The sequence below is a fragment of the Accipiter gentilis genome, chromosome W, assembly GCF_929443795.1.
Source record: "Accipiter gentilis chromosome W, bAccGen1.1, whole genome shotgun sequence".
NCBI lineage: Eukaryota > Metazoa > Chordata > Aves > Accipitriformes > Accipitridae > Astur > Astur gentilis.
In genome coordinates this window covers 28,584,883-28,609,923 of record NC_064918.1, presented here as the reverse complement: position 1 = coordinate 28,609,923, position 25,041 = coordinate 28,584,883, and the positions used below count along the sequence as shown (strand labels likewise).

At 41.3% G+C, this 25,041-nt stretch overlaps 1 protein-coding gene and 1 long non-coding RNA gene across 6 annotated transcripts in view; one reads left to right on the top strand and one right to left on the bottom strand.

Moving 5' to 3' along the window:
- LOC126035444 (F-BAR domain only protein 2-like) overlaps nt 1-25,041 on the top strand; it is a 131,304-nt gene that overhangs the window by 94,356 nt on the left and 11,907 nt on the right. For all 5 annotated transcript variants that reach the window (XM_049794012.1, XM_049794010.1, XM_049794011.1 and 2 more), the window contains 5 exons: nt 12,102-12,205; nt 13,698-13,827; nt 17,218-17,329; nt 17,935-18,090; nt 20,374-20,506. In XM_049794012.1, the coding sequence (XP_049649969.1) occupies nt 12,102-12,205; nt 13,698-13,827; nt 17,218-17,329; nt 17,935-18,090; nt 20,374-20,506 (635 nt within the window). The remainder of the gene's footprint in view (nt 1-12,101; nt 12,206-13,697; nt 13,828-17,217; nt 17,330-17,934; nt 18,091-20,373; nt 20,507-25,041) is intronic.
- Nucleotides 59-6,579, bottom strand: LOC126035521 (uncharacterized). The gene is made up of 3 exons (XR_007504964.1): nt 5,876-6,579; nt 4,068-4,196; nt 59-1,781 (listed from the first exon to the last, which is right to left on the bottom strand). It is a non-coding gene; the product is annotated as an uncharacterized LOC126035521 (long non-coding RNA).

Below are 25,041 nucleotides of genomic sequence, written 5' to 3'. Positions count from 1 at the left end.
ATATGAGTGATAGAAATGATTCAACTTTATTTGCACGGATAGCTCATATTTATACAGTTTGCGATAATTATGCCTACTAGTCCTAATACGATTGGTACATTGCTAATGTTTATTCATTACTAAAACACACCCACTTGTGGTTGGCAGCTACGCGTGTTCAGTAACTTTCTCATGAGAACTTCTTCAAAAGTTACTTGTGAAGTTATGCCAAGGTCACACCGTCCCTGTCTTTCTCCTGATAACAGCGAGACCAGCTGTTGTTTTTCTCCCAATATCAGTAAAGCCAGCTATTTTCAGCCAAGGCCTAGTCTTGTTGCTCAAACTGACATTCTTTCACACAGAACTCTGCTCGCACAACTTTTCCACAGGCCCATGTCCTTTTTCAGCAAGCCACTTCCCAACAATTCCCCCTTTTTCTTTTTGTGCGAGTAGAGCTTGGTGTGTCAGCTTTGAGACTCCTCTCATCATGTACCCATACGCAATTTTAACTATTACACAGATTAATATCAATATACCCAACCATCGTAAGGCTTCCTTAATCAATGACATTAGCCGTGGTGTTATCCCACCAAATATTGACTCTAACACCCCATCAAACCAACTAGTTTCTTGCTGGATCTTTGTGTATGTTTCTTCAGCCAATTTATCTGTTTGTGAATAGATTGAGGTAAAATTTTAACACCTGCTGTATTGCCCTTTGCAAAGATCTGTGAACACAATTAATTAAACACAGTAAAAACAACATTATACCTAATAAAATACATAAGCACACAAAAAGAGGTTTGATTAATAGCTTTAGCTAGTGACACCCAAACATTCTTACTGTCCCATGGCGTTAACCGATGTGGATCAATCACCGGTGTCACTGTCATGCTGCTTACTACAGTCAGTGTGTTCCATATCAATCTCAGCATAAGGTTTCAAATTTATGGGTAAATCAGGAACGTATCTGCCAGACATGGATGATGTGACTTCTTTTTTTTTGTCCAATTGCTGCCAAGGCTTGCCATCCCGGTGCACTTAGTTGTCTTGTAGAAGTTAAGCTATCGCTGCCCCTCAATAAATCCAGCAGCGGCTGTAAGTCTGTATTTGTAATACCACAACAAGGTTGAATCCACTGTAGGTCTCTGTTTAAATCTTTCTCCCTCTTTTTGTTTTTGAGCAATCCAGGCTTGCTTAATAACTTGGGATGCCATTTTCCTTAATAAGCTGAACAAGGTAAAACTATTACAATAGCTACAATCACAGTAACTACAATAATGCCCATAATTCTTTGAGCCAACCTGTTACCCCTAATGACCCAGACCATGAGGACTATGAGGAAAATGAACCATCCATACATTCTTGTGCCATCTTGCTCCACGAACTCAGCCCAGCAATCGGTAGGTGCCAGCTTTCCGTGGGCGTCCCCACAGAGGCAACGATGGCCTCACCGTACACCAGCCCGATGCTCTTCGGAAAATCCCGGTATTTATACATTTGCAGAGGAACGGGTTTTAGCACACGTGGCCAGCGGGTGCCAAAAGTCCGCCTCGGTTGCAATCTATGACGCATGCGCTCGCTGGCCAGGCGCGCTGCACGAGTCATAGCCATCTTGTCTATTGGTTCGTGGGCTTTACGATACAGTTGCGATGCGCAGAGAATCTTGACCTGTTATGTTAGCCAAGGTGACCTATACATTAGTTTTTGGCTGAGGTGGTATTCATATTGCCACATCATCTATGATGCTCCAGATGATGATGGTCGTGCAAATCGAACAGGAGTCCGTCGTGGGCCTGTATCTGTGGAAACACAATCAACCTTGTTCCCAGGTTATTAATGGAAATAGACCTTACCCCTAATTTTGGCTTTAACTAACTTTTACATTTACCCCACACTGTCTTCCCGTAATCACGCTATGTTTAATCAAATTATGCTTAACACACTTTTTACCTAAAGCAAGTTCTATATACAATAAGGCACGCTGTTCTAAAAACCTGTCTGAAGGACTCAGTGTCCGCTAGTAATACTCTATTAGTTAGAATCTGTCGGATCAGTGGCTTCAGCACCCGCCGGTGCCGTGCCAGTCGCCATTGGGACAATTCCGGGTCCAGCATCAGTGCGAAGCCATGGCTTGACCCACTTAGCCAGAATCTCCCAGTAAGTTTTACTTCTGCTGATCCGCACCATTTCCCGGATTCTGGGTCCTTATACATTACCATGATTCCTGTACTTTGTTGCGTCCTTTCTGCCTGTAAAAGAACATGATGCACTACCATTGGTGTGTCTTTGTGATCACCTGTCAATCTAAGGTAATTTAGCACAAATAAGGCTTTGGCCAATCGTTCCTCTGGGAGTAAGCCCTGGGTTCCCCCCTTTTGTTTTTGCAGCATGTTCGTTTAGGGTTTGGTTGGCCCATTCGATAATAGCCTGTCCTGTGGGAAGATGTGGAATACCGGTACCATGATGAATTCCCCACAAATTACAAAATCGAGCAAATCGTGTAGAACCGTAGGCTGGGCCGTTGTCCGTCTTAATTTCTTTAGGCACACCCAGTACTGCAAAAGAAGCGTGAAGATGTCATTCAATATGTAAGGCCTTTTCTCCAGTTCATGCCGTGGCCCACATGGCAGCAGGATAGGTATCAATACACACGTGCACAGAACGCTTTGCACCAAACCACGTGACATGGGTGACATCCATTTGCCACAACTGCAATGGCAAAAGACCTCATCGGTTAACCCCACAGCCCAAGCCGAGCCCCTCCTCTTGACAATCAGGGCATGCTTTAAAGATACCTTGGGCGTCAGTAAGTGGTAAGTCAAATTGCTTTGCTAACATCCTAGCGGGTTGGTGCAAGAGCGCATATGATTGCCGTGCTTTGTTGAAAACGATTCCCTGGAGGAGGCTCCCGTGGCGCTGCAACCAATTGGTCAGCTCTGTCATTTCCCGTTTCTCATCTGCACAGTGTTCTCATACCCAAGAGTTCTACCAGAGGGGTCATATTGCCATTAGTGATACCGCAAAGATTCCGCACCCACTGGATATCTCCCACAAGCTTCTGAACATCATGTAACATTGAAATTTCTCATGTTATTTGAACCTTCTGAGGTTTAACATTACTAGCATTTATGTGCCACCCCAAATACTTCCAAGGTGCTGCCTTTTGCACCTTTTCAGGAGTGATGATTACTCCGCGATGGCTTAAGATGTCCTGCAATTGAGTTAAAATCTCATCCTGTGGCAAGTTACTGAGGTAACTGCTTTCTTACAGGCTCTGATGCCCAGGCCACATACACCTGACGCATCGTGGGGGAATTGCACATTCATTGCGGTAACACGACCCAATGGTATCTCTTATAGGGTTCTGCCTTGTTAATCGATGGTACCGAAAAGGTGAACCGTTCAGCGCCATCTGGGTGCAATCTTTTAGATTTATAATTAACAAATCCCATTCTTCTGGAAGCATAACTGGAGATGGCAAACCTGGCTGCAGGGCTCCCATACTGTCCATCACCGCATTCACAGCTCTGAGATCATGTAACAGTCTCCATTTCCCACTTTTCTTGGGAATGGTAAATATTGATGTATTCCATGGACTAGTAGAAGGGACAACATGTCCCGCTCTCAATTGGTCCTCAACTAACCCTTGTATTTTTAGTAGCCTTTCAGAATTTAGCAGCTACTGATCAATCCAAACAGGCTCATCTGTTTTCCAGTTAATTTTCAGAATTGGCTACCCCTCAGTGACCGCTCCTAAAAAGGATGCGTCACTAACATTGCCTTCATCTGGCTCAATAAATCATGGCCTACGAGGCCAAACAATTCAGTTGGGGTAGTCATGACATACGGACACGTCGTAATGTGTTCACCATCGGGGAACACAAATGTAATCGGTAGCTGACTTACTAAGGTGGCTTGTGTGCCCCCTATCCCTGCAATACCAAAGTTTGGATTGATCGATGGCCATGATGGAGGCCAAATGCATTGTGAAATAATCATAACATCAGCACCTGTATTGATTGTCATCGGTTTCTTGACAACAACTCCATCGGGCCCTTCCAATTGCACTACCTTTTCTGGTTTACCTCTTGTTGTGTCCATGGCAAAGTATACCTGCGGTTTCCCTGTGGAGCCGAATCCACCATCTCCACGTTGTACTTCACCTGGGTTCGGAACACATGACCTGAATGGAACTAATTGTGCTATTCTGGTACCTTTAGGAATAGAAACAGGAGGGATTACAACATAAATCATAATTTTCACAGTCCCACAATAATCTGCATCAATAAGCCCTGGGAGCACCAGAATTCCTTCTAGAGCTGTTGAAGATTGCCCCATTAAAAATGCACTAAGTCCAAACCCCAATGGTCCCTTTATGTTGACTGCGGTTTCCACATCCACTCTGGAGCTTCCTGCGGTGGCGGATCTGGTGGTTGCGAGGCTGCCTGAGGGCTGGCAGCTCAAGCCCCTTGCATTCGTGTCGCCGCGTGAGGGGCCTTCACAGTCGGTGTAAAGTTTCCCTTCTTCCTGTATTCTTGGTGGTATGGTTATCTTTCTTACACTTGTTGCAGCACTTACTGTTAACAGTACCTGTACATTTGCTCCTAATGCGTCCACGTTTGCCACAGTTAGAACACTTGACCAAGGGTGTCTTACTGGCCTTGTGTTTCTTTGTAGCTCCTTGGAGAGCTGTGGCAGCATAGGCTACTTTCTGTGAGTCCACTGATCGATCCGTGTATTCTATCATATCAACGACGTCTGCATTTTTCGGCAAATTACACAATGCTTTGCGTGTCTTTTCAGTAGCATTTTCAAAAGCGAGTATTGAGGTATCAGCGTATCAGCAGAAAAAATGAATTGCAGTATTTGGTGAGTTAACGCAAATTTGATTCCGTACTGACTCACAGCATTCCTTAATTTCTCAATGACCTTCCAGTCAAACACCTCCCATTTTTTCTGTCCATTTGATGCAATAACTGGGAATGCTTGGAGCATAGTCCCTTCTATAATGGCATCTTTTATTACACCCCTCCAATGTCTCTGCCTTTCTTCTGCAGTGGCTATTACAAGCGGCTATTACAGGCGGCTCCGCGTCTATCACGGGTGCGGTTGGTTTCCCCGTCTCTTTTCTGCATTTCCTTTAACAATTCTAACATTGTCTCTTTTTGTTCTATTATTAGAGTAGACAAGTCCTTGTTTGCATTATTTGAATCAGGGTGTATGCTAGGTATAATTTGTTCATGTTGAACGGTGGTATCTGGGGGCTGTGTTTTCGTAGGCAGATTTTTACTCACTCCCTGATTCTGTAGGGTTTCCTTTAATCGTACGGTTAGGGAGGCTTGGGAACTGTCGGATGGCTGATTAATATCGGCAGTCCCAGGGAGTGGAGCAGAAGTCAAGGGCACAAGAGTAGGCGAACAAGCTCCAAAAAGTCTCTCTCGCTGCATTATGTTTTTCTCCCCGCTTTTCCCTTTCGCTTGCGGTTGGAGAGAGAGAGCAGCAAAAGCAGACGCAGATGCTTTACGATCTGCTTTCATTTTTTACAGAGTTGTCTTAATCAATTTCCATAAAGTTACAAGATCTTTAACTTCTTTAGACCTGTCACTAATTTCATCCCATAGGGAGGTTCCGATAGCATTCCAGGTACTAAGCTCAGAAGCTGTACCCACACTAATTGAAAGGTTTCTGTCCTTGCTTCATTAGTTTTTTAGCTGATTTATCATCGTCAGTTACCATATCCCATAATACGTCTCCTAATCTACGCCATTCACTCTCCTCAAATAATAAATCCGGATACTTAAAGCATCCCTTAACACGACCTAAAGCAACTAACCCCGAAATTGCAGTTTACTCCCCGCTTTTCTAAAAAGCACTGTAATAATTTTAGGGCTACCTCTTGATCCATTGCCGGCCGGCTTCTTGATACTCCTGGGTGCTACCTTGATTAAGGCACCTCGGTTAAAAAGTCTTTGCAGCCTTTTTCCAGTAGCCCTCACTGACGGCGAACCCCTTTTGGACGGTCCAGGCACGAGAGTTAACACACCAACCAAGACGATCAGCGTTCGGTTAATCTTTTGCCCCCCGGTCGCTGCTACCGGTGCTTCTCAGTGTCCGTCGCTCCAATTCCCCTTTCTTCGGTCCCTGTTCGGGCGCCATTTGTTGGAGCGGCGGAGGAATGCACATAAGTCGACCCAATATGAGTGATAGAAGTGATTCAACTTTATTTGCACGGATAGCTCATATTTATACAGTTTGCGATAATTATGCCTACTAGTCCTAATACGATTGGTACATTGCTAATGTTTATTCATTACTAAAACACACCCACTTGTGGTTGGCAGCTACGCGTGTTCAGTAACTTTCTCATGAGAACTTCTTCAAAAGTTACTTGTGAAGTTATGCCAAGGTCACACCGTCCCTGTCTTTCTCCTGATAACAGCGAGACCAGCTGTTGTTTTTCTCCCAATATCAGTAAAGCCAGCTATTTTCAGCCAAGGCCTAGTCTTGTTGCTCAAACTGACATTCTTTCACACAGAACTCTGCTCGCACAACTTTTCCACAGGCCCATGTCCTTTTTCAGCAAGCCACTTCCCAACAAAGTGGAGCTTATTCCTACATGACAAATTCATATTCCTTAAAAGTTTTGTTGTATAACAAATCTAGCTTAGAGAAATCATTAGATTGTCTGTTCCCCACTTAGGTATCCAGTCAAGATTATTGGTTAGTGGATTCACGTTTGTAACATATTTAAGGATAATTTTTATATATATATATATATGTAAGAACAATTGTTCTCAGGGTACCCAGCCCCCTGAGCTGGAAGGAAAGGACGAAGAGCAGAATGAAGCCCCTGTAATCCAAGGGGAAATGGTTAGTGACCTGCTACACCACTTAGACACACACAAGTCTATGGGGCTGGATGGGATCCATCCAAGGGTACTGAGGGAGCTGGTGGAAGTGTTCACCAAGCCACTTTCCATCATCTATCAGCAATCCTGGTCAACAGGGGAAGTCCCAGATGACTGGAGGCTTGCCAATGTAACGCCCATTTACAAGAAGGGTTGGAGGGAGGATCCAGGGAACTACAGGCCTGTCAGCCTGACCTCGGTGCCAGGGAAGATTATGGAGCAGCTCATCTTCAGTGCCATCACGTGACACGTACAGGACAACCAGGGGATCAGGCCCAGCCAGCATGGGTTTATGAAAGGCGGGTCCTGCTTGACCAACCTGATCTCCTTCTATGACAAGGTGACCCACTTAGTGGATGAGGGAAAGGCTGTGGATATTGTTTACCTAGACTTCAGTAAAGCCTTTGACACCGTTTCCCACAGCGTTCTCCTGGAGAAACTGGCTGCTCATGGCTTGGACTGGTGTATTCTTCGCTGGGTAAAAAAAAAAGTCTGGATGGCGATGGCTGGGCCCAGAGAGTTGTGGTGAATGGAGTTAAAGCCAGTTGACGGCTGGTCACAAGTGGTGTTCCCTAGGGCTCAGTATTGGGGCCAGTTCTGTTCAATATCTTTATCAATGATCTGGACGAGGGGATCGAGTGCACCCTCAGCAAGTTTGCAGACAACACCAAGTTAGGAGGAAGGGTTGATCTGCTTGAGGGTAGAAAGGCTCTACAGAGGGATCTGGATCAATGGGCTGAGGCCAACTGTATGATGTTCAACAAGGCCAAGTGCCAGGTCCTGCACTTGGGTCACAACAACCCCATGCAGCGCTACAGGCTTGGGGAAGAGTGGCTGGAAAGCTGCCTGGCAGAAAAGGACCTGGGGGTGCTGGTTGACAGCCGGCTGAATATGAGCCAGCAGTGTGCCCAGGTGGCCAAGGCAGCCAATAGTATCCTGGCCTGTATCGGAAATAGTGTGGCCAGCAGGACTAGGGAAGTGATTGTTCCCCTGTACTCAGCACTGGTGAGGCCGCACCTTGAGTACTGTGTTCAGTTTTGGGCCCCTCACTACAGGAAAGACATTGAGGTGCTGGAGCATGTCCAGAGAAGGGCAACCAAGTTGGTGAGGGGCCTGGAGCACAAGTCTTATGAGGAGCCCTGAGGGAACTGGGTTTGTTTAGTGTGGAGAAGAGGAAGCTGAGGGGAGACCTTATCGCTCTCTACAACTACCTGAAAGGAGGTTGTAGTGAGGTGGGTACTGGTCTCTTCTATCAAGTAACTAGTGATAGGATGAGAGGAAATGGCCTCAAGTTGCGCCAGGGGAGGTTTAGATTGTATATTAGAAAAAATTTCTTTACTGAAAGGGTTGTCAGGCATTGGAACAGGCTGCCCAGGGAAGTGGTGGAGTTACTATCCCTGGTGGTATGTAAAAGACATGTAGAGGTGGTGCTTAGGGACATGGCTTAGTGGTGGACTTCGTAGTGTTAGGTTAATGGTTGGACTCGATGATCTTAAGGGACATTTCCAACCTGAATGATTCCATGATTCTATGAATATGCTGAAAAGAAGTTGTGCTTTCTCAAAATAATCTGGATTGCTAGCTGCATTATTGCTTTGATCTGGTGTTGGAGTATGTAGAGCAAGGCAAAGGAACTTAATTTGTTTTACTGCTTCTTTTTATTTATCTTCCTCATTTTCATCCATGTGTATTTTTAAAATAGTCTTGCACATATCCATATTGCTTTCGTGTAGGATTTGTACTAGTATTTCAAAACCTTTGAATGATATTTAAAATATCTGTTAGAAAGGGAAAGCTGTGTTAAATCTCTGTTTATTTGGGCTTGGAGAATTGTCCTGGTTTCGGCTTGGCTAGAGTTAATTTTCTTCTTGGTAGCTGGTACAGTGTGTTGTGGATTTAGTGTGAGAATAATGTTGATAACACATGGATAATTCAGTTGTTGCCAAGTAGTGCTTATCCTAAGTTAAGGATCTTTCAGTTTCCCATTCTCTGCTAGCAGGCAGGTGCACAAGAACCTGGGAGGGAGCATGGCCAGGACAGCTGACGCGAACTAGGCAAAGGGATATTCCATACCATAGAATGTCATGCTCAGTATATAAACTGGGGGGAGTTGGCTGGGATGGGTGGATCGCTGCTCGGGCATCAGTCAGCAGGTGGTGAACAATTGCATTGTGCATCACTTGTCTTTTCTTGGGTTTTATTTCAATCTCTCCCCCCCCATCCCACTGGGAGGGAGGGAGGGAGGGAGGGAGCAGCTGCATGGTTCCTAGTTGCTGGCTGGGCTTAAACCACAACAAGAATATACTTGTTCATGACAAAAGGACAACTATAGAGAGGACACCTATACTTTTCATCTGAACTTTAAAACTTGTTGCTCTCTTTAATTCTGTATGCTACTCTGCTGTTGTTCCTAGCTTTGCCAATCTGCAAGATATTGAGAATTGACTAACCTTGCATTTACTGCTTTTGTTGTCATCTACTGCAACAGGCAACAGCCAAGTGCAGGGAGTACTTGTGGAAAACTCCTGTTTTCCAGCAGCCTGAAGACTCTAGGATGAGAGAGGAAATAAACTGGGGCAGATGATGCCTCATACATACAGTTACTCACTAGATATGGATTGATACAGACAGAAGAATATCATACAGGATCTCGTGATTTCATTGTCTTCATTCATTTACCGGACAGCAATTTATGTTGGGCCTTCCCATTACAGATGTTAAGGGTAAGAGGATAAAAATGTTTGGAAGTAACAGAGAAGGGTAGGTTTGATTAAATAACTTTGAAAGAAATGAAAAGCAGGAAGCTGTGGAGAGGAAACAAACATGGAGTAGGATACAAGAAGGAAAAGACAAAGATGAGAGGAAGTGAAACCATGACAGGGAAGAAGTTAGAGGAATAAGGAAAGTCATGAGAAGTAGGCCTTAAGGGGAGAAACACAATAAATTGCTTGTCAGCTTACTTAAAAAATGGAAAATTACATGGTTGACAGTATGAATGAAGTACATGTGATATGTGGCTGGGTTTTTTTTCTTTTAAGTGGTGTGATTTTTAGCCTAGTAGAGCAGTTATTTTTCGTGGTGGTGGCTAGTAATCCTCATGCAGTGGATATTGAATATGTTTTTGAAGCCTAGATTTATATTGAATTTTTTATCATGTCAGTGTTCCTACTAGTTTCAGTTCTTCCCTTTTCCTTTAGCTATACTGAAAGAGCATAATAGGAGCTCCTCCTCATCTACCACTGATTTGCCTGGGTGTAGAGTATCTCAGTCTTTGCTTGGACATCAGACAGATTCTAGGTCTCGAAACTCATCTTCACCAGATTTTACCATTAGCACTTTGTGCAAATCTGGTGTTACGGCAGCACCATCAGGGAGTACTAGTACTTTATACTCTGTTTCATGGTTTCAGAGTCAGTGCATTTCCTTTGCTGATGAACTTCTTACAATTAGACCCACAAGCACAGACAAGAAGGAGCCCCAAAGATTGCATTTTAAAACTGAAAATGCCTGCCTTGCCTCTTCTGCTTTGCTTGGGAATTCTTCTAACAGCTGTGCTTCTGAGGATCAAAGTGACCTTTTCAATAACACTCTATGCCATGAACAATTATTCATTGAAGAAACTGGCATTACTGCTGAAATTTCTTCCACATCATCTTCAGCACTACTGGACTATAGTGTCTTCTTGTGTTTATACAAATAAGGGTATGGCAAGCATGCATTGTGTGCTGCTCTTTGCTAATTGACTCCAAAAAGCAAGCTTTGGACTGACTTTTCTTTTTGTTATTATTGCTCACCTGATGTTAAAATTAACTCATCTTCTTACTTAGAATGTACTAAACTGCTTGTTAGCACCAACTTCCTTCTAAGTTAGGACAATGAAATAAATATTCAGCTTGAAGTAAGAAGAAAAATTCAAATTATTTAAAGGCATGGCTTTTTCTTACCTGTGCAGAGCTTTGCTTTTCTAGAAATAGGAATATATAGATGTTTTCAGATTAAATAACATTAAATAAATTGGGTTTAAAACTTCCTTTTTAACACCCAGTATTTTGAAGCATGGATGGTATCATGCTAATGCTACATACTAAGAGGGCAAAGGAAAAGTGCATTTGGGCAAGTGGGCCATGACTCACTGAATACCTGTGATACTGCAGCAGACTACTCAATGTTTTGCATGTACTGCCTTCCTGGGGCATAATAAGAATTTTAAAGGGATGACTGATATTTCAGAAGTGAATTTTGAGTTTGCAACTCTTAAGGTGGATGTGGTCAGTATTAGCCTAACTTCTTTCTTCCCAAGTCAGTGATGAAACTCCCATACTTCAATGATGGCAGTTATGCTGAATGCCTGAGAAAATTCCATACTTAAAAATTACATTTTTCAATAACATTAACTGATTTAATTAAAATCGGTACCATCCAGAATAATTTGAGGGAGATGATTGAATGTGCTGCAACAACATAATCATATGTTAGGATTTCAGTCTATTTTGAAGTTAATTTTAGATCTGGCATACTCATTGGATGGTATCTAACATTTATTTTGAAGTACAATTCTATTCGGAAAAGTGACTATCTAAAAATGGCATCTTTGTACTGCTGCCACCATCTGTTAGTTGTGTCTGTTAAGTTTAGAAGGACATGAAGGCAGGTTTAGTTTGGTTTTTTAACTGCTTTTTACTTCTGATAGCTCAGCTAAGAGATAATATGGAATTACTGTGTTCTTGCAATGAACAGAGTAATTTATCTGTTATATACTTATTGAAGTCAGTGGGACTTCAGAGGTCATAATTTGATGTAAACAGAGTTATGCCATTGTCAGCCAGGACCAAATATGAATTTCCACTGAATTTTCCATTTGTGGTGAGACATGAAAGACTGTCCTATATTCTGAATCCATATAGACTATACACAAAAGGGATCTTGGGTCAAACCATCTTCTTACATACAAACATCTGGGAATAGTTAGTATAAAATCATTTGAGAGCAATGAGAAAGCCCATGATGCCATTTTTAGAGTCACTTTTCAGGGTATTACATAGCCCTATTTTAAAAACATTTATGATTAGTGGTAAATCTTACAAATTGGAGCTTATAAAATAGGAACTTTTAATAGAAGCATAACTTACAGTTATTCTATTCAAGTGAGTACATATTTATGTTCAGTGTGACCTTTCTAATATTGATTTCCTTAAATTTGCTTTCTTTCAGCAAGGCCCACAACTCCTCTTTCTGTAGGCACCATTGTACCCCCTCCAAGGCCTGCTTCAAGACCAAAGTTGTCTACAGGGAAACTTAGTGGAATTAATGAAATAGTATGTATTGATTGTTGGGTTTTTTTTAATTCTCCATTGTAACTCAATTTCAGATATGTCATTTACACTGTTACAGTGGAGTTACTTTCCAGCCAATGTTCAAGGAATCACATACTCAGATTTTCACCATTGCCAGATAGGCATGGCAGTTCTTCATGATAAACATGTTACTATAACAAAATAATTCCTAACTGAACTAAAAAGGTCCAAAACCTAAATTTTGCATCAGCTGAATGCTTTTAATTGAACAAATCAATAACTTGAAAATTAAAGGATAGCATATGTGTGGGATTAAAGTTTTCAAAATGTGAAATACTAGCAAAGTAATTAACAAAACTCCATTGATTTAGGGATATCACCAAAGCTTTGGGGAATTAGAGAAGAATTTAGCTGGTGCTGTTCTGCTATAAAATATGATTCTGTACAAAGTTACTTTTTTAGAAATTGGCTATTATCTGGATACAAGTGGAAGATTGTGAGTTGTCTTCACTATATGCCACCTCCTTTTACAATTCCCACAGTCTCTATAAAAGTCATATACTCAGTGACAAGCGTGATAGAACCAAAATAAAAAAATAATTACCCAACCAAAACAGATGCTTCAGGAGTTCCAGTACCTTTTAGATAGGTTAATCCCAAAATGATCATTAGTTATTTTAAACTAATACCTTAACAGTTAATTGGATCATAAAACTATCCAAAGATTTAGGGTGGAAGGGACTTTTGAAGATCTCCTCTAGGCCAACGTCCTGCTCAAAGAAGGGCTAACTTCAAAACTGCATCATGTTGCTCAGGGACATGCTGAGTTTTGAAAATCTCTGGGGAGGGAGGTCTCACAACCTCTTTGGGCAACCTGTCCCAGGGCTTAACCACAAGGTTACAAGAAGGATTTTTTTTCCCCGATGTTCAGCTGAAATTTCCTTTGTTATAGCTCTTGCACCTCTGAATAGAGCCTGACTTCATCTTCTTTGTAGCTAGTGAAAATCTGCTAGTAGATCCCTCCTTAGGCTTCTCTTCTCCAGGCTGAACAAACCCAGGTCCTTCAGCCTCTTCCTCTCTCTCATGTCCTCCAGTCCTCAACTGTTTTAGTTGCCCTCTGCTGGACTTGCTTCCAGTTTGTTAGTAGCTCTCCTTTAGCTCTGAAAATCCACATTTGCTGCACATATACACAGGGCTATAGGCTTAGGTTCTGCTACTGTGTTATAGCACAATTATTGACAGGCTGTTACATAATCAAATACATTAGACTTAACTACCCAGGAGAGAAAATTAATAAGCTATGAAATAATGGAATTGATTCCCATAGAAAATGTGGGGTCTCTGTTTTATGCTAAAAACTAGGATAGATAAAGTATTAAAAGAAATATGTTGAAAAACACTATGAAATTTATTGGGGAATGAAATTAAGAACTCTTCTATTTACAGTCTTTTTTCATCTTTTTTTAAAACCACTTTCTGTCTCTCTAATACTCTTGTCATCTCTTGTGTTTAGCTTAGGCCATTCAGCCCTCCATTGACCTCTAACTCAAGTCCACCACCTGCAGCTCCCTTGGCACATGCAGAGAGCATTTCCTCAATATCCTCTTCTGCTTCCCTCAGTGCAGCAAGCACACCTACAGTTGGTAAGTTAAATTAACCATTTTAACTCATTTTAGAAATGGTATAATTCTGCCACTGAGTTCCATCTTTTAGGAAAACCATTCCTTGGAGTTAGTTGTTCCATATGTGAGTCCAGTCTAGGTACTTCAAGCATCCTTTGCAATACCTGCTTCTAAATGACAATGAGAGACAGGACAGTGGATTTGACTAGATTAGATCATAGATGCAATTATGGCATGTTCTTTAGTGAAATATTTTTCAAAATTAAAATATTCCATTAATTTGTATTTGGTGTGCTTGTATACCTATTCATCAAGCACAAAGCACAACATTATCATGTATTTGTTCAGAAGATGTTATTGTAGATGTACGGAAATATTTTGGGATGCTGATGAATTAATATAAATGTTCACAAAATTGAGTTCTTTTTATGTTACTTTTATTTTGTTTGTTATCATGTAATTGCAGTTTCCAAAAAAAATGAAACTAATGCATCCTTTTCTTCAAGTTACTGAAGTATATAAGCTAAACAGAGGTGTTTAGTAAAAGCAAAACAACCAACCAAACAATAAAGCTGAAGATGAAAAGCAAATCAGTCTTCCTGTGCTGCCACTAATTTCAGAAGGTTTTCTCATGTTTTTAAAGTTCTTCAGTTATGATATTTGATTATAATAAATAACAAGGAGACTTGGGGGGGGGGTATTTGTGGGGTTTTTTTAAAAGACATTATAACTTGTTTCTGTAGCAGAATTGAAGTATTTCATTCCTGAACAGTATTACCACTTTAGTCCCAAGTTAAATCAGAGTCTTGAGTTAACACTCAGTTATCTATGAATGTTACTGATGCCAAGGATTCCTCACCCAGGCTCAGAACCTCAGAAGAGCATCTGCACAGCTTCTAGTGGGAGTTCTGCATTGAAAGCAGTGAAGCTGTTTCCACCCTGTGCAGGACCAAAGCTAGTAAGGTCTGCCTAGCATTAGCTGCTACAGTGCTGGCACAGTTCAGTGTCCGCCAGTTTCCCAAATGCTGAGAAGCATCATAGAAAGATAACTGATATTTTGGTTGCCAGAGTCCATCCAGGCTCACTTCCTCAGGCCTCAGCACTGGTGCCAAGGAACCAGAAGTTGGTGGCAGCAGCATCAATAGCCCCATCTCTGTGTGTGTTATTGGAGACAGTGACAGTGAAATCGTGAGGTGAGGGAGGAGGTAAGGAGGTGTGTGCTGACACCAAGGTTTGACATGGTTATTAACCTGGCCTAGCAAAAATACATGAGTCCAGTTCTATCTGCACTGATTGTATGAATTAAATAGTCCTGGAGAGCTGGGAAGGGCAGTGCAGACAGCTGAATGATTTTGGGGCATGAGGATACACTCTGCACTACTGTCTTTATTTTTTTGGCTTTTGTACAATCCAGTGTTTCCATCACCCCATTTGTTCTGAATAGTGGAGAATTTACTATAATTATCTTGTTCCAAGTGAACTTGTAGGCATGCATAATTGAATTTTTTATGTTTTAGCCTTGTTTTCATTTGTAAAGTTTTTTTTATATATATTAAATTGTTTAACATCTATAACATCTATTTTTGCTTGAAATATTTTGTTTTCTTGCAATGTTTTGTTTCATTTAAACATAATAGAGGATGATCTTTTGATTGGAACACTTCCTACAATTGAAAAGCTTTGTGAGACACCACCAGGTATTGTACTAGAAACAGATTTACATGTTAATTTATCATCCTAATGCACTACAGCTAATAATATTGTATTTCTTTTGAAACATTTCTCCAGCTATTTCTGGTGTCTGGTAGATACAAGTAACTTGAAAGCTCAACTACTTAACAAGTTATATGTTGCTGAAGTCACCAAAACTTGTTATAACCACTTTTATACAACATAATCTTCCATCTATTCCCCCCCCAGAAAAGCTGAAAATTGGTCTTGTTTCTTCAGTTTGTCATTACTACTTTCTTGGAAGAAAAGGGAATATATTTTTACTGTGACAATCCTTGTTCTCGTAAGACAAGTAGATAAAACCATTTCTGTATTTCTAAATAACACAAAGCTTTGAAGATATAGATAATAAAGATAATATTTTTATACGTTTTATTTTTATGACAGCCATTTAGCCAATATTAAAATTACCTGAATCATTGTTCCTAAACTGAACTAAAACCATCTGATCAGACTTATTTGTTTGCCCCTTTTTATGGCCAATGATGCAGTCTTTTATTCTGTAGTTTGGCAACCTCCTCGAGTGTGTCAATGCAACTGTTTGCATGGTTGTGTCAGTAGCTCTTGAGTCGGCACAGCTGAAGGGCTGTTAACAGTGGTTGGAGCTGAGGCAGGTGGCAGGGCATCAAAGCCAGATTTGCTGGTGCTGCTGAAGGTCTTAGAACTGGACTTGTGAGCTGGACTGCAGCCAGAGATACAGCGAGTCTGCCTTGGCACAGTTCTGTGACATCCCATACCTCTGAGAGCTTGCAGCAGGCATGTGATACAGGGTGATTCAGCCAGCAGTGGTACAAAAAATTAGTAAGATGCTCTCCACTACACTACCGCACTAATAAAAAGATAGAACATCCAGTATTGTCTTTTATATTCAGTACACATATAAAACACTACTGAAAAGTAAAATCCCATGACAACCAGTTTTGTCAATTATACACACACATTTCAAAAAGCCTTAGCTGAGGTCTGAGTTGATTTTTATAGCAATGCATTGGAACTTTGTTGTGTAGGCACAGGCATCTGTGAAGGCTGACACAGGCCTGGTAATTATTTTTCTTGTAAACTGCTATGTATTTCTAGGTACCTCCAAGGTACTCCCAGAATCTTTACTATGTAAACATTAGAAAAATTTGCAAAATACTTCTCCAACAGTTTCTGCTTGGGAATTGTAATCTTTGTTGGCTGAAATAGTTAAAAGAATGTTCAACAGTTCACTTATGTGGGTAATATTAATGTATGCGCATTTATGTTTATACATACCATAACTGAATTCTTTGCATTTCTGTGACTAATTTATCATAATTTTTCCATGCTATAAGCATACAATAGGGACTTTTAAGTATTGTAGTTGACATCTAATTTCCTTTGGATCTGTTGACTTCAGTTTCATCAGTAGCCGTTTTAATGCAGTGTTCTTCTGTCTCATGTATTTCCTTGTGTCTGTCCATTTACAAAATGTCATACTCGTAGTCCTGGTTTTTTAGGCTGCTAAGCAGTGTTTTGATGGTGTGATTGTACTGTACTATATTTATATTTTCCCACATCCTTTTCAAGTAATACTTCAGACTCTGCTGTGACCTTGATGGTAGTAATCTCTTGTAAAAATGACAGGTGTAGTCAACCATTCTGAAATCTATTGCTAAGCTTTTTGAAAATTAAACCTATACGCTGTATGTATTCTAGGTGTTTCACGTGGTTCCAGCCCTGTCAGACTTGGAAACCAGGACACCTTGCCTGTTGCAGTAGCCCTTACTGAATCTGTTAACGCCTACTTTAAAGGAGCAGATCCCACAAAGTTAGTTAAATAGTGAATTGTTTTGAATGTAATAAATTACAATAAGAAAACACACTAGTTCTGGTTTTAATATTTTTGGGGAAAATGTATATACATTAGAAGGGGGATTCACAGGTTTTTTTCCCCCGATTATAAGTGACAGCAGTGGCTTATCACTCTCTATTGGCCTAAGAGTTCATATATCCCTGCTTTACAAAAATGTGTTCAATGAGAACACTGAAAATGAGAAGGGTTTTTATTATAGTCAGGTAGGTGCTACATGTAAATTTGGGCAGCTTAAAAGCACTTCATTCCCTCTGTCACATTGCTTGCTATGCTACTTAGGCCTTGCCTAAGCATAGTCATGCCATGTTTTCAAAGCCTGAAAAATATCCACCTGTACTACTGTATGCTTAAACAGCTAAACTTTTTTCTTATTTCATCTGACTTCCAAGTTGAAAGTGATAGTACATTGTCATAGTGCCACATTATCCTCATTTGAAATTGATTTTCTGTGTTGAATTCAGCTCATCAGATTGTAAAAGTACAATGATTGCTTTAAAATTAGTATTAAAACTAGGCAGTTAATGAGTTGCAATAAAACTGATGTTTTCATTTTCTTCTAGATGTATTGTGAAGATCACTGGTGATATGACAGTATCATTCCCAAGTGGGATTATTAAAGTCTTCACCAGCAACCCATCTCCAGCTGTGCTCTGCTTCAGGGTAAAAAACACAAGTAAACTAGAGCAGATTCTTCCAAATGCACAACTTGTATACAGGTTTTGTATTCTATTATTTTTTAATATAAAAGTAAACTACATGATTTGTAAAATGTGAATTGTTGTATATATAACTCAGAATTCTCTACAGTCTTGTTAATTTGCTTATACATAATTTAATTTCCTGAACTAATGTTGTTTAGCTCAGTTTCTCTCCACTGCCACCATTAAAAATTTCAGTGATTACTGGACTTGAAACTTATGCTGAATATAACAGGAGCCATAAAAAATAGTTTGCAAATGTAGCTGTGTTTTTTTTTACACATAAATAAAACGGTTTAATAACCTTTTAAAAAATAAAAAATAAAAAAACCCAAACTACAAACAAACCTTTTTTCTAATCAAACTACATGAACAATATAACTAATTACAAATATGGAGAAAAATTAGATGTCAAAAATAGGACACATGGATTTCCTTATACAGTAGTAACTATGGTAAGATTAAATTATGAAACAGTAGCCTTAAATAGAAAACAAGTAGTAGGAGCTACACCTAATCTCATTTGTCAGTTATTAGTGTATCTTTTAAGCTGTATCATTTCTACAGTAGATCAGATCCATTACATAACTATATCTCTCAAGTGTATAGCAGCATGCTTAGGAGAATTCTTAAGAATTTAAAAAAAAAAAAAAAAAAGAAAGAAAACAAGTGTAAAAGCAGATATCCATTTCAGCTGAGCAGTTTCGCTTTCATTTATTGGAGAAATTATTTGAAAACCAGTTAAACATTTCTAGATGCTACGTTTGTTAAATTACTGAAATAACTTGAAACAATCAAACCATATGCATCCATTCTTTTGTATTTAATTTCATTTTGATCATTCATACTTAACGTAATGAACGTTTCATACAAGATTAATTTATTGTTCTTTGACATGACAGTTCATAACTGAAATGTTAGCAGAGCCATATCTGACAGTGAATTATACTGAAAAATTATATTTTTGGAAAAAAGTGAAAATGTCTAGTATTCTTGTCTGAGTGCTGTAACACTTCACCTCTAATTAGAAAGGATGTATGTACTGGATATTTATGAAGTTAAACCTGTATGGTAATAATTTGACTTTTCATCATATACTGCAGTGACTGTCGTTTGCTTAGTATTTATAGACATGAAACTTTTTAATGTGAGTGATATTTGTAGAGACATCAGAATTTCTGTTTTGAATTACACTTGGTTGTGGAGCAGCAGAAGGATTTTGCTACTGGTTTAATTTGTTTAAATTTTGGAAGGCCTCTGTGATAAGTGTTTATCTATATATTTTATGGGAAATGGAAATTGCATGAATGACAACACTGTATTGAAAACCAAATTCTAAGTAAATTGGACAGGCTACTGGTATGTAAGTCGCTGTTCTAGGCCATTCAATCTATTGCAGTCATATTTACTGTGTTCCAGGTGCTCGTTTTCAGCTTTCACTCTGCGCACACGCACTCTGCATGCCTCCTTAGGGATGGATGCAGTTCCTCTATGTATCCACAGATGATCCGTGGAGCTCTTGAATTCTTAAGTGATTTGAATTTTCTTTCTGAATTGCTTTTCTTAAAAGTTTTATCCTTATTAAAAAAAACCAACCTGATGCAACCAGAGCTGAAAATATTCTTGATCTGCAAAACATTTTCATGCTCCAGTAGCTCCCAACCAGGATTTTGCATCTGCAGTCATGTGCAGTCTTACCTACATATAGATATTATATAATAAATTGTTACTGAGATTGAATGTAACTATAAGTATCTGAGGAACAATTGTTTGTAATTTGAAAATCACTTTTATTGAAAAAAAATTTTGAAAGCTTACGCTCTCTATAAATATGTGAAAGTGTGGTAATGCATACAGCACAAATCTTAATTCAGTGCATTAGTGAAGCTATGTCACAACAAAAACTAATTATGATTTTAGGATTTATTCCAAATTGGATAACATTCCTTTTCAAAGACCACTTTCATCCCCACCTCCCACACATTCTCACAGCACCTGATTGTATTAAAATTGTGTTTTATTGAATGTAAAATCTAAATTCAGCATTAACTCCATCTTGTGATGCAGATCATCAGTGGAGGAAACTCACTGCTCCACAACGTGGAAGGAGAATTTTTACCAGATAAAACAAGCAGTTAATTTGTCTTAATATTTAGGAAGGTACAATTATGTGTTAAAAAGCATTAGAACAAATTCTTGCTTGAAATAGTGAAGGGGAAAGATCTAGTCTTAATTTTTAGACATCTGAAATAATAAAACTCAGTGTTGCCTTCTGATTCCTACCTTTCTTTTTCTTTGTAGTGATCAGTCACAAAGTGACTCCAGTACTAAGGATTTTTGGATGAACATGCAAGCTATAACTGTCTACCTCAAGAAATTATCAGAGCAGAATCCATCTGCCTCCTATTATAATGTGGATGTTTTAAAGTATCAGGTAAACACTTTTTTCCCTTTGGAATTTTTTAAGGAACTCTGGCAGATTTCATATCTATACAGACACTATAAGAATTGTTCTTCTCCTGCTTACATGCAGATGAACTGTCATCCCTCATCTAGGCCAATTCTGTTTATGTCGCTGTTTCCAATGCATAGGCTCTGCCCAGGCTCAGTGCATTCATGTTATGCCTTCATGTCATTCCCTGTTCATTCATGACCTGTTTCAGCTTGCTCACACTTCAGTCCAATTCACGTGTGCATGCTTCAAACACTGCTTCTTTAGGTATTTGTTAACAAAGCTAAGTTTTCCTTGAATTTAGGGGGTTTGGTGGGAGTTTGAGTTTGTAATTATATTGTATTTTGATTTTGTTATTGCATAATTTTTTGGATGCTATAGCTAATCAGCTGTAATATATGAGAATGCATGATGTTCTCACCTCTCATAATATAACAGAACAACTCATACTGGAAACCATTTACAAGCACGTGGAGGACAAGAAAGTCATCAGGAGTAGTCAGCATGGATTCACCAAGGGGAAGTCATGCTTGACCAACTTGATAAACTTCTATGATGAAATGACTAGCCTGGTAGATGAGGGGAGAGCAGTGGATATTGTCTACCTAGACTTCAGGAAGGCTTTCAACACTGTCTCCCATAGCATCCTCATAGAGAAGCTGTTGAAGTATGGGCTGGATGAGCAGATATCGAGGTGGATTGAAAACAGGCTGAACAGCCAGGCCCAGAGGGTGATGGCCAGTGGCATGAGGTCTAGTTGGAGGCCAGTAACTAGCCAGTGTACCCTGGGGTCAATACTGTGTCCAATCCTGTTTAACATCTTCATTAAAGATCTGGATGAGGGGGCAGAGTGTACCCTCATCATGTTTGCTGATGATGCCAAACTGGGAGGAGTGGCTGATAGGCCAGAGGGTTGTGCTGCCATCCAGGGGGACCTCAACAGGTTGGGAAAATGGGCTGACAGGAACCTCATGAAGTTCAACAAGGGGAAGTGCACAGTCCTGCACCTGGGGAGGAACAGCCCCAGGCACCAGTATATGCTGGGGGCCACCCAGCTGGAAAGTAGCTTGGCAGAAAAGGACCTGGAGCTCCTCGTGGACACCAAGTTGAACATGAGCCAGCAATGTGCCCTTGCAGCAAAAAAGGCTAATAGTATCCTGAGCTGTATTAGGCAAAGTATTGCCAGCAGGTTGAGGGAGGTGTGATCCTTGCCCTCTGCTCAGCACTGGTGAGGCCACACCTGGAGGCCTGTGTTCAGTTCTGGGATTCTCAGTACAAGAGAGACATGGAGCTACTGGAGACAGTCCAGTGAAGGGCCACAAAGATGAAGGGACTGGAGCATCTCTCCTATGAGGAAAGGCTGAGAGCTGGGACTGTTCAGCCTGGAGAAGAGAAGGCTCAGGGGTGATCCCATCCATGTGTATAAATACCTGAAGGGAGAGTGCAAAGATGCCAGAGCCAGGCTCTTTTCTATGGTGCCTGGTTACAGGACTAGAGGCAACAGGCAAAAACTGAAACAGAGGAGGTTCTGCCTGAACATCACGAAGCCCTTTTTGACTGTAAGGGTGACCGAGCACAGGAACAGGTTGTCCAGAGAGCTTATGGAGTCTCCCTCCTTGGAGATCTTCAAAAGCCATCTGGACATGGTCCTGGGCAACTGGCTCTAGGTGGCCCTCCTTGAGCCAGGGGGGTTGGACAAAAAGACCTCCAGAGGTCCCTTTTGCAACCTCAACCATTCTGTGTGATTCTGTGAGAAGGGGTTCTGGCTGTCAACAAAAAATCTTCATGAAAATTCCAGACAGACAGACTCTCCTCAAGAGGGAGAACAGGGCTTTGCTAGGCCTGCACTGAGATGATTGAACATCTGAGCCAATTGTCTCTACATCAAAAAACAAAAGGAACCTAGCAGTGCAGCTATTAATATCATTGTAGCTTTCGACATCCTCTCAATATAGTTTCAAATCTTGGCATACTGAATCTATAAAAAGCATGTTAGTTACAGGGAGAATTCCTGAGAAAGATGGAAGCAACAGAACATATCTTTGGATTGCAGAAATGAGTACTGTGGAAGAATGAGATCTATTTAAGATCTTTACTGTTTGGGGGAAAAATGAGGCAGTAGCATACAATCATAGACCTTTTAAGATCAAGTCCAACCATCAACCATGCCCACTAAACCATGTCCTGAAGTGCCTTGTCTACATGGTTTTTTAATACCTCCAGGGATAGTAACTCCACCACTTCCCTGGGCAGCCTGTTCCAATGCCTGACAACCCTTTCAGTAAAGAAATTTTTTCTAATATACAATCTAAACCTCCCCTGGCGCAACTTGAGGCCATTTCCTCTCATCCTATCACTAGTTACTTGATAGAAGAGACCAGTACCCACCTCACTACAACCTCCTTTCAGGTAGTTGTAGAGAGCGATAAGGTCTCCCCTCAGCTTCCTCTTCTCCACACTAAACAAACCCAGTTCCCTCAGGGCTCCTCATAAGACTTGTGCTCCAGGCCCCTCACCAACTTGGTTGCCCTTCTCTGGACATGCTCCAGCACCTCAATGTCTTTCCTGTAGTGAGGGGCCCAAAACTGAACACAGTACTCAAGGTGCGGCCTCACCAGTGCTGAGTACAGGGGAACAATCACTTCCCTAGTCCTGCTGGCCACACTATTTCCGATACAGGCCAGGATACTATTGGCTGCCTTGGCCACCTGGGCACACTGCTGGCTCATATTCAGCCGGCTGTCAACCAGCACCCCCAGGTCCTTTTCTGCCAGGCAGCTTTCCAGCCACTCTTCCCCAAGCCTGTAGCGCTGCATGGGGTTGTTGTGACCCAAGTGCAGGACCTGGCACTTGGCCTTGTTGAACATCATACAGTTGGCCTCAGCCCATTGATCCAGATCCCTCTGTAGAGCCTTTCTACCCTCAAGCAGATCAACCCTTCCTCCTAACTTGGTGTTGTCTGCAAACTTGCTGAGGGTGCACTCGATCCCCTCGTCCAGATCATTGATAAAGATATTGAACAGAACTGGCCCCAATACTGAGCCCTAGGGAACACCACTTGTGACCAGCCGTCAACTGGCTTTAACTCCATTCACCACAACTCTCTGGGCCCAGCCATCCAGACTTTTTTTTTTACCCAGCGAAGAATACACCAGTCCAAGCCATGAGCAGCCAGTTTCTCCAGGAGAACACTGTGGGAAACGGTGTCAAAGGCTTTACTGAAGTCTAGGTAAACAATATCCACAGCCTTTCCCTCATCCACTAAGTGGGTCACCTTGTCATAGAAGGAGATCAGGTTGGTCAAGCAGGACCCGCCTTTCATAAACCCATGCTGGCTGGGCCTGATCCCCTGGTTGTCCTGTACGTGTCACGTGATGGCACTGAAGATGAGCTGCTCCATAATCTTCCCTGGCACCGAGGTCAGGCTGACAGGCCTGTAGTTCCCTGGATCCTCCCTCCAACCCTTCTTGTAAATGGGCGTTACATTGGCAAGCCTCCAGTCATCTGGGACTTCCCCTGTTGACCAAGATTGCTGATAGATGATGGAAAGTGGCTTGGTGAACACTACCACCAGCTCCCTCAGTACTCTTGGATGGATCCATCTGGTCCCATAGATTTGTGAGTGTCCAGGAGGTGTAGCAGGTCATTAACTATTTCTTCCTGGATTATTGGGAGGGGGGGGTATATTCTGCTCTTCGTCCTTTCCTTCCAGCTCAGAGGGCTGAGTACCCTGAGAATAACTGGTCTCCCTATTAAAGACTGAGGCAAAGAAGGCATTAAGTACCTCAGCCTTTTCTTCATCTCTGGTGGCAATGTTCCCATCTGTATCCATTAAAGGATAGATATTCTCCTTGGCTCTCTTTTTGTTGTTAACGTATTTGTAAAAACATTTTTTGTTGTTTCTTATAATAGTGGCCAGATTGAGTTCTAGCTGAGCTTTTGCCTTTCTAATTTTCTCTCTGCATGATCTAACAAGATCCCTGTACTCCTCCAGAGTTGCCTGCCCTTTCTTCCAAAGATGATATACTCTCCTTTTTTTCCTGAGTCCCAGCAAAGGCTCCTTGTTCAGCCAGGCCAGTCATCTTCCCCGACGGTTCATCTTGAGGTGCATGGGAATAGCCTGGTCCTGAGCCGTTAAGGCTTCCTCCTTGAAGAATCTCCAGCCTTCCTGGACCCCTTTGCCCTTCAGGACTGTCTCCCAGGGGACTCTCTCAACCAGTGTCCTGAACAGGCCAAAGTTTGCCCTCTGGCAGTCCATAGTGGTGGATTTGCTGACCCCCTTCCTTAACTCACCAAGAATCGAGAATTCTATCATTTCATGGTTGCTAAGCCCGAGATGGCCTCTGACCACCACATCTCCCACCAGTCCTTCTCTGTTTGTAAACAGTAGGTCTAGCGAGGCTCCTCCCCTGGTAGGCTCACCTACCAGCTGTGTCAGGAAGTTATCTTCCACACACTCCAGGAACCTCCTAGACTGCTTACTCTCTGCCGTGTTGTATTTCCAGCAGACGTCTGGA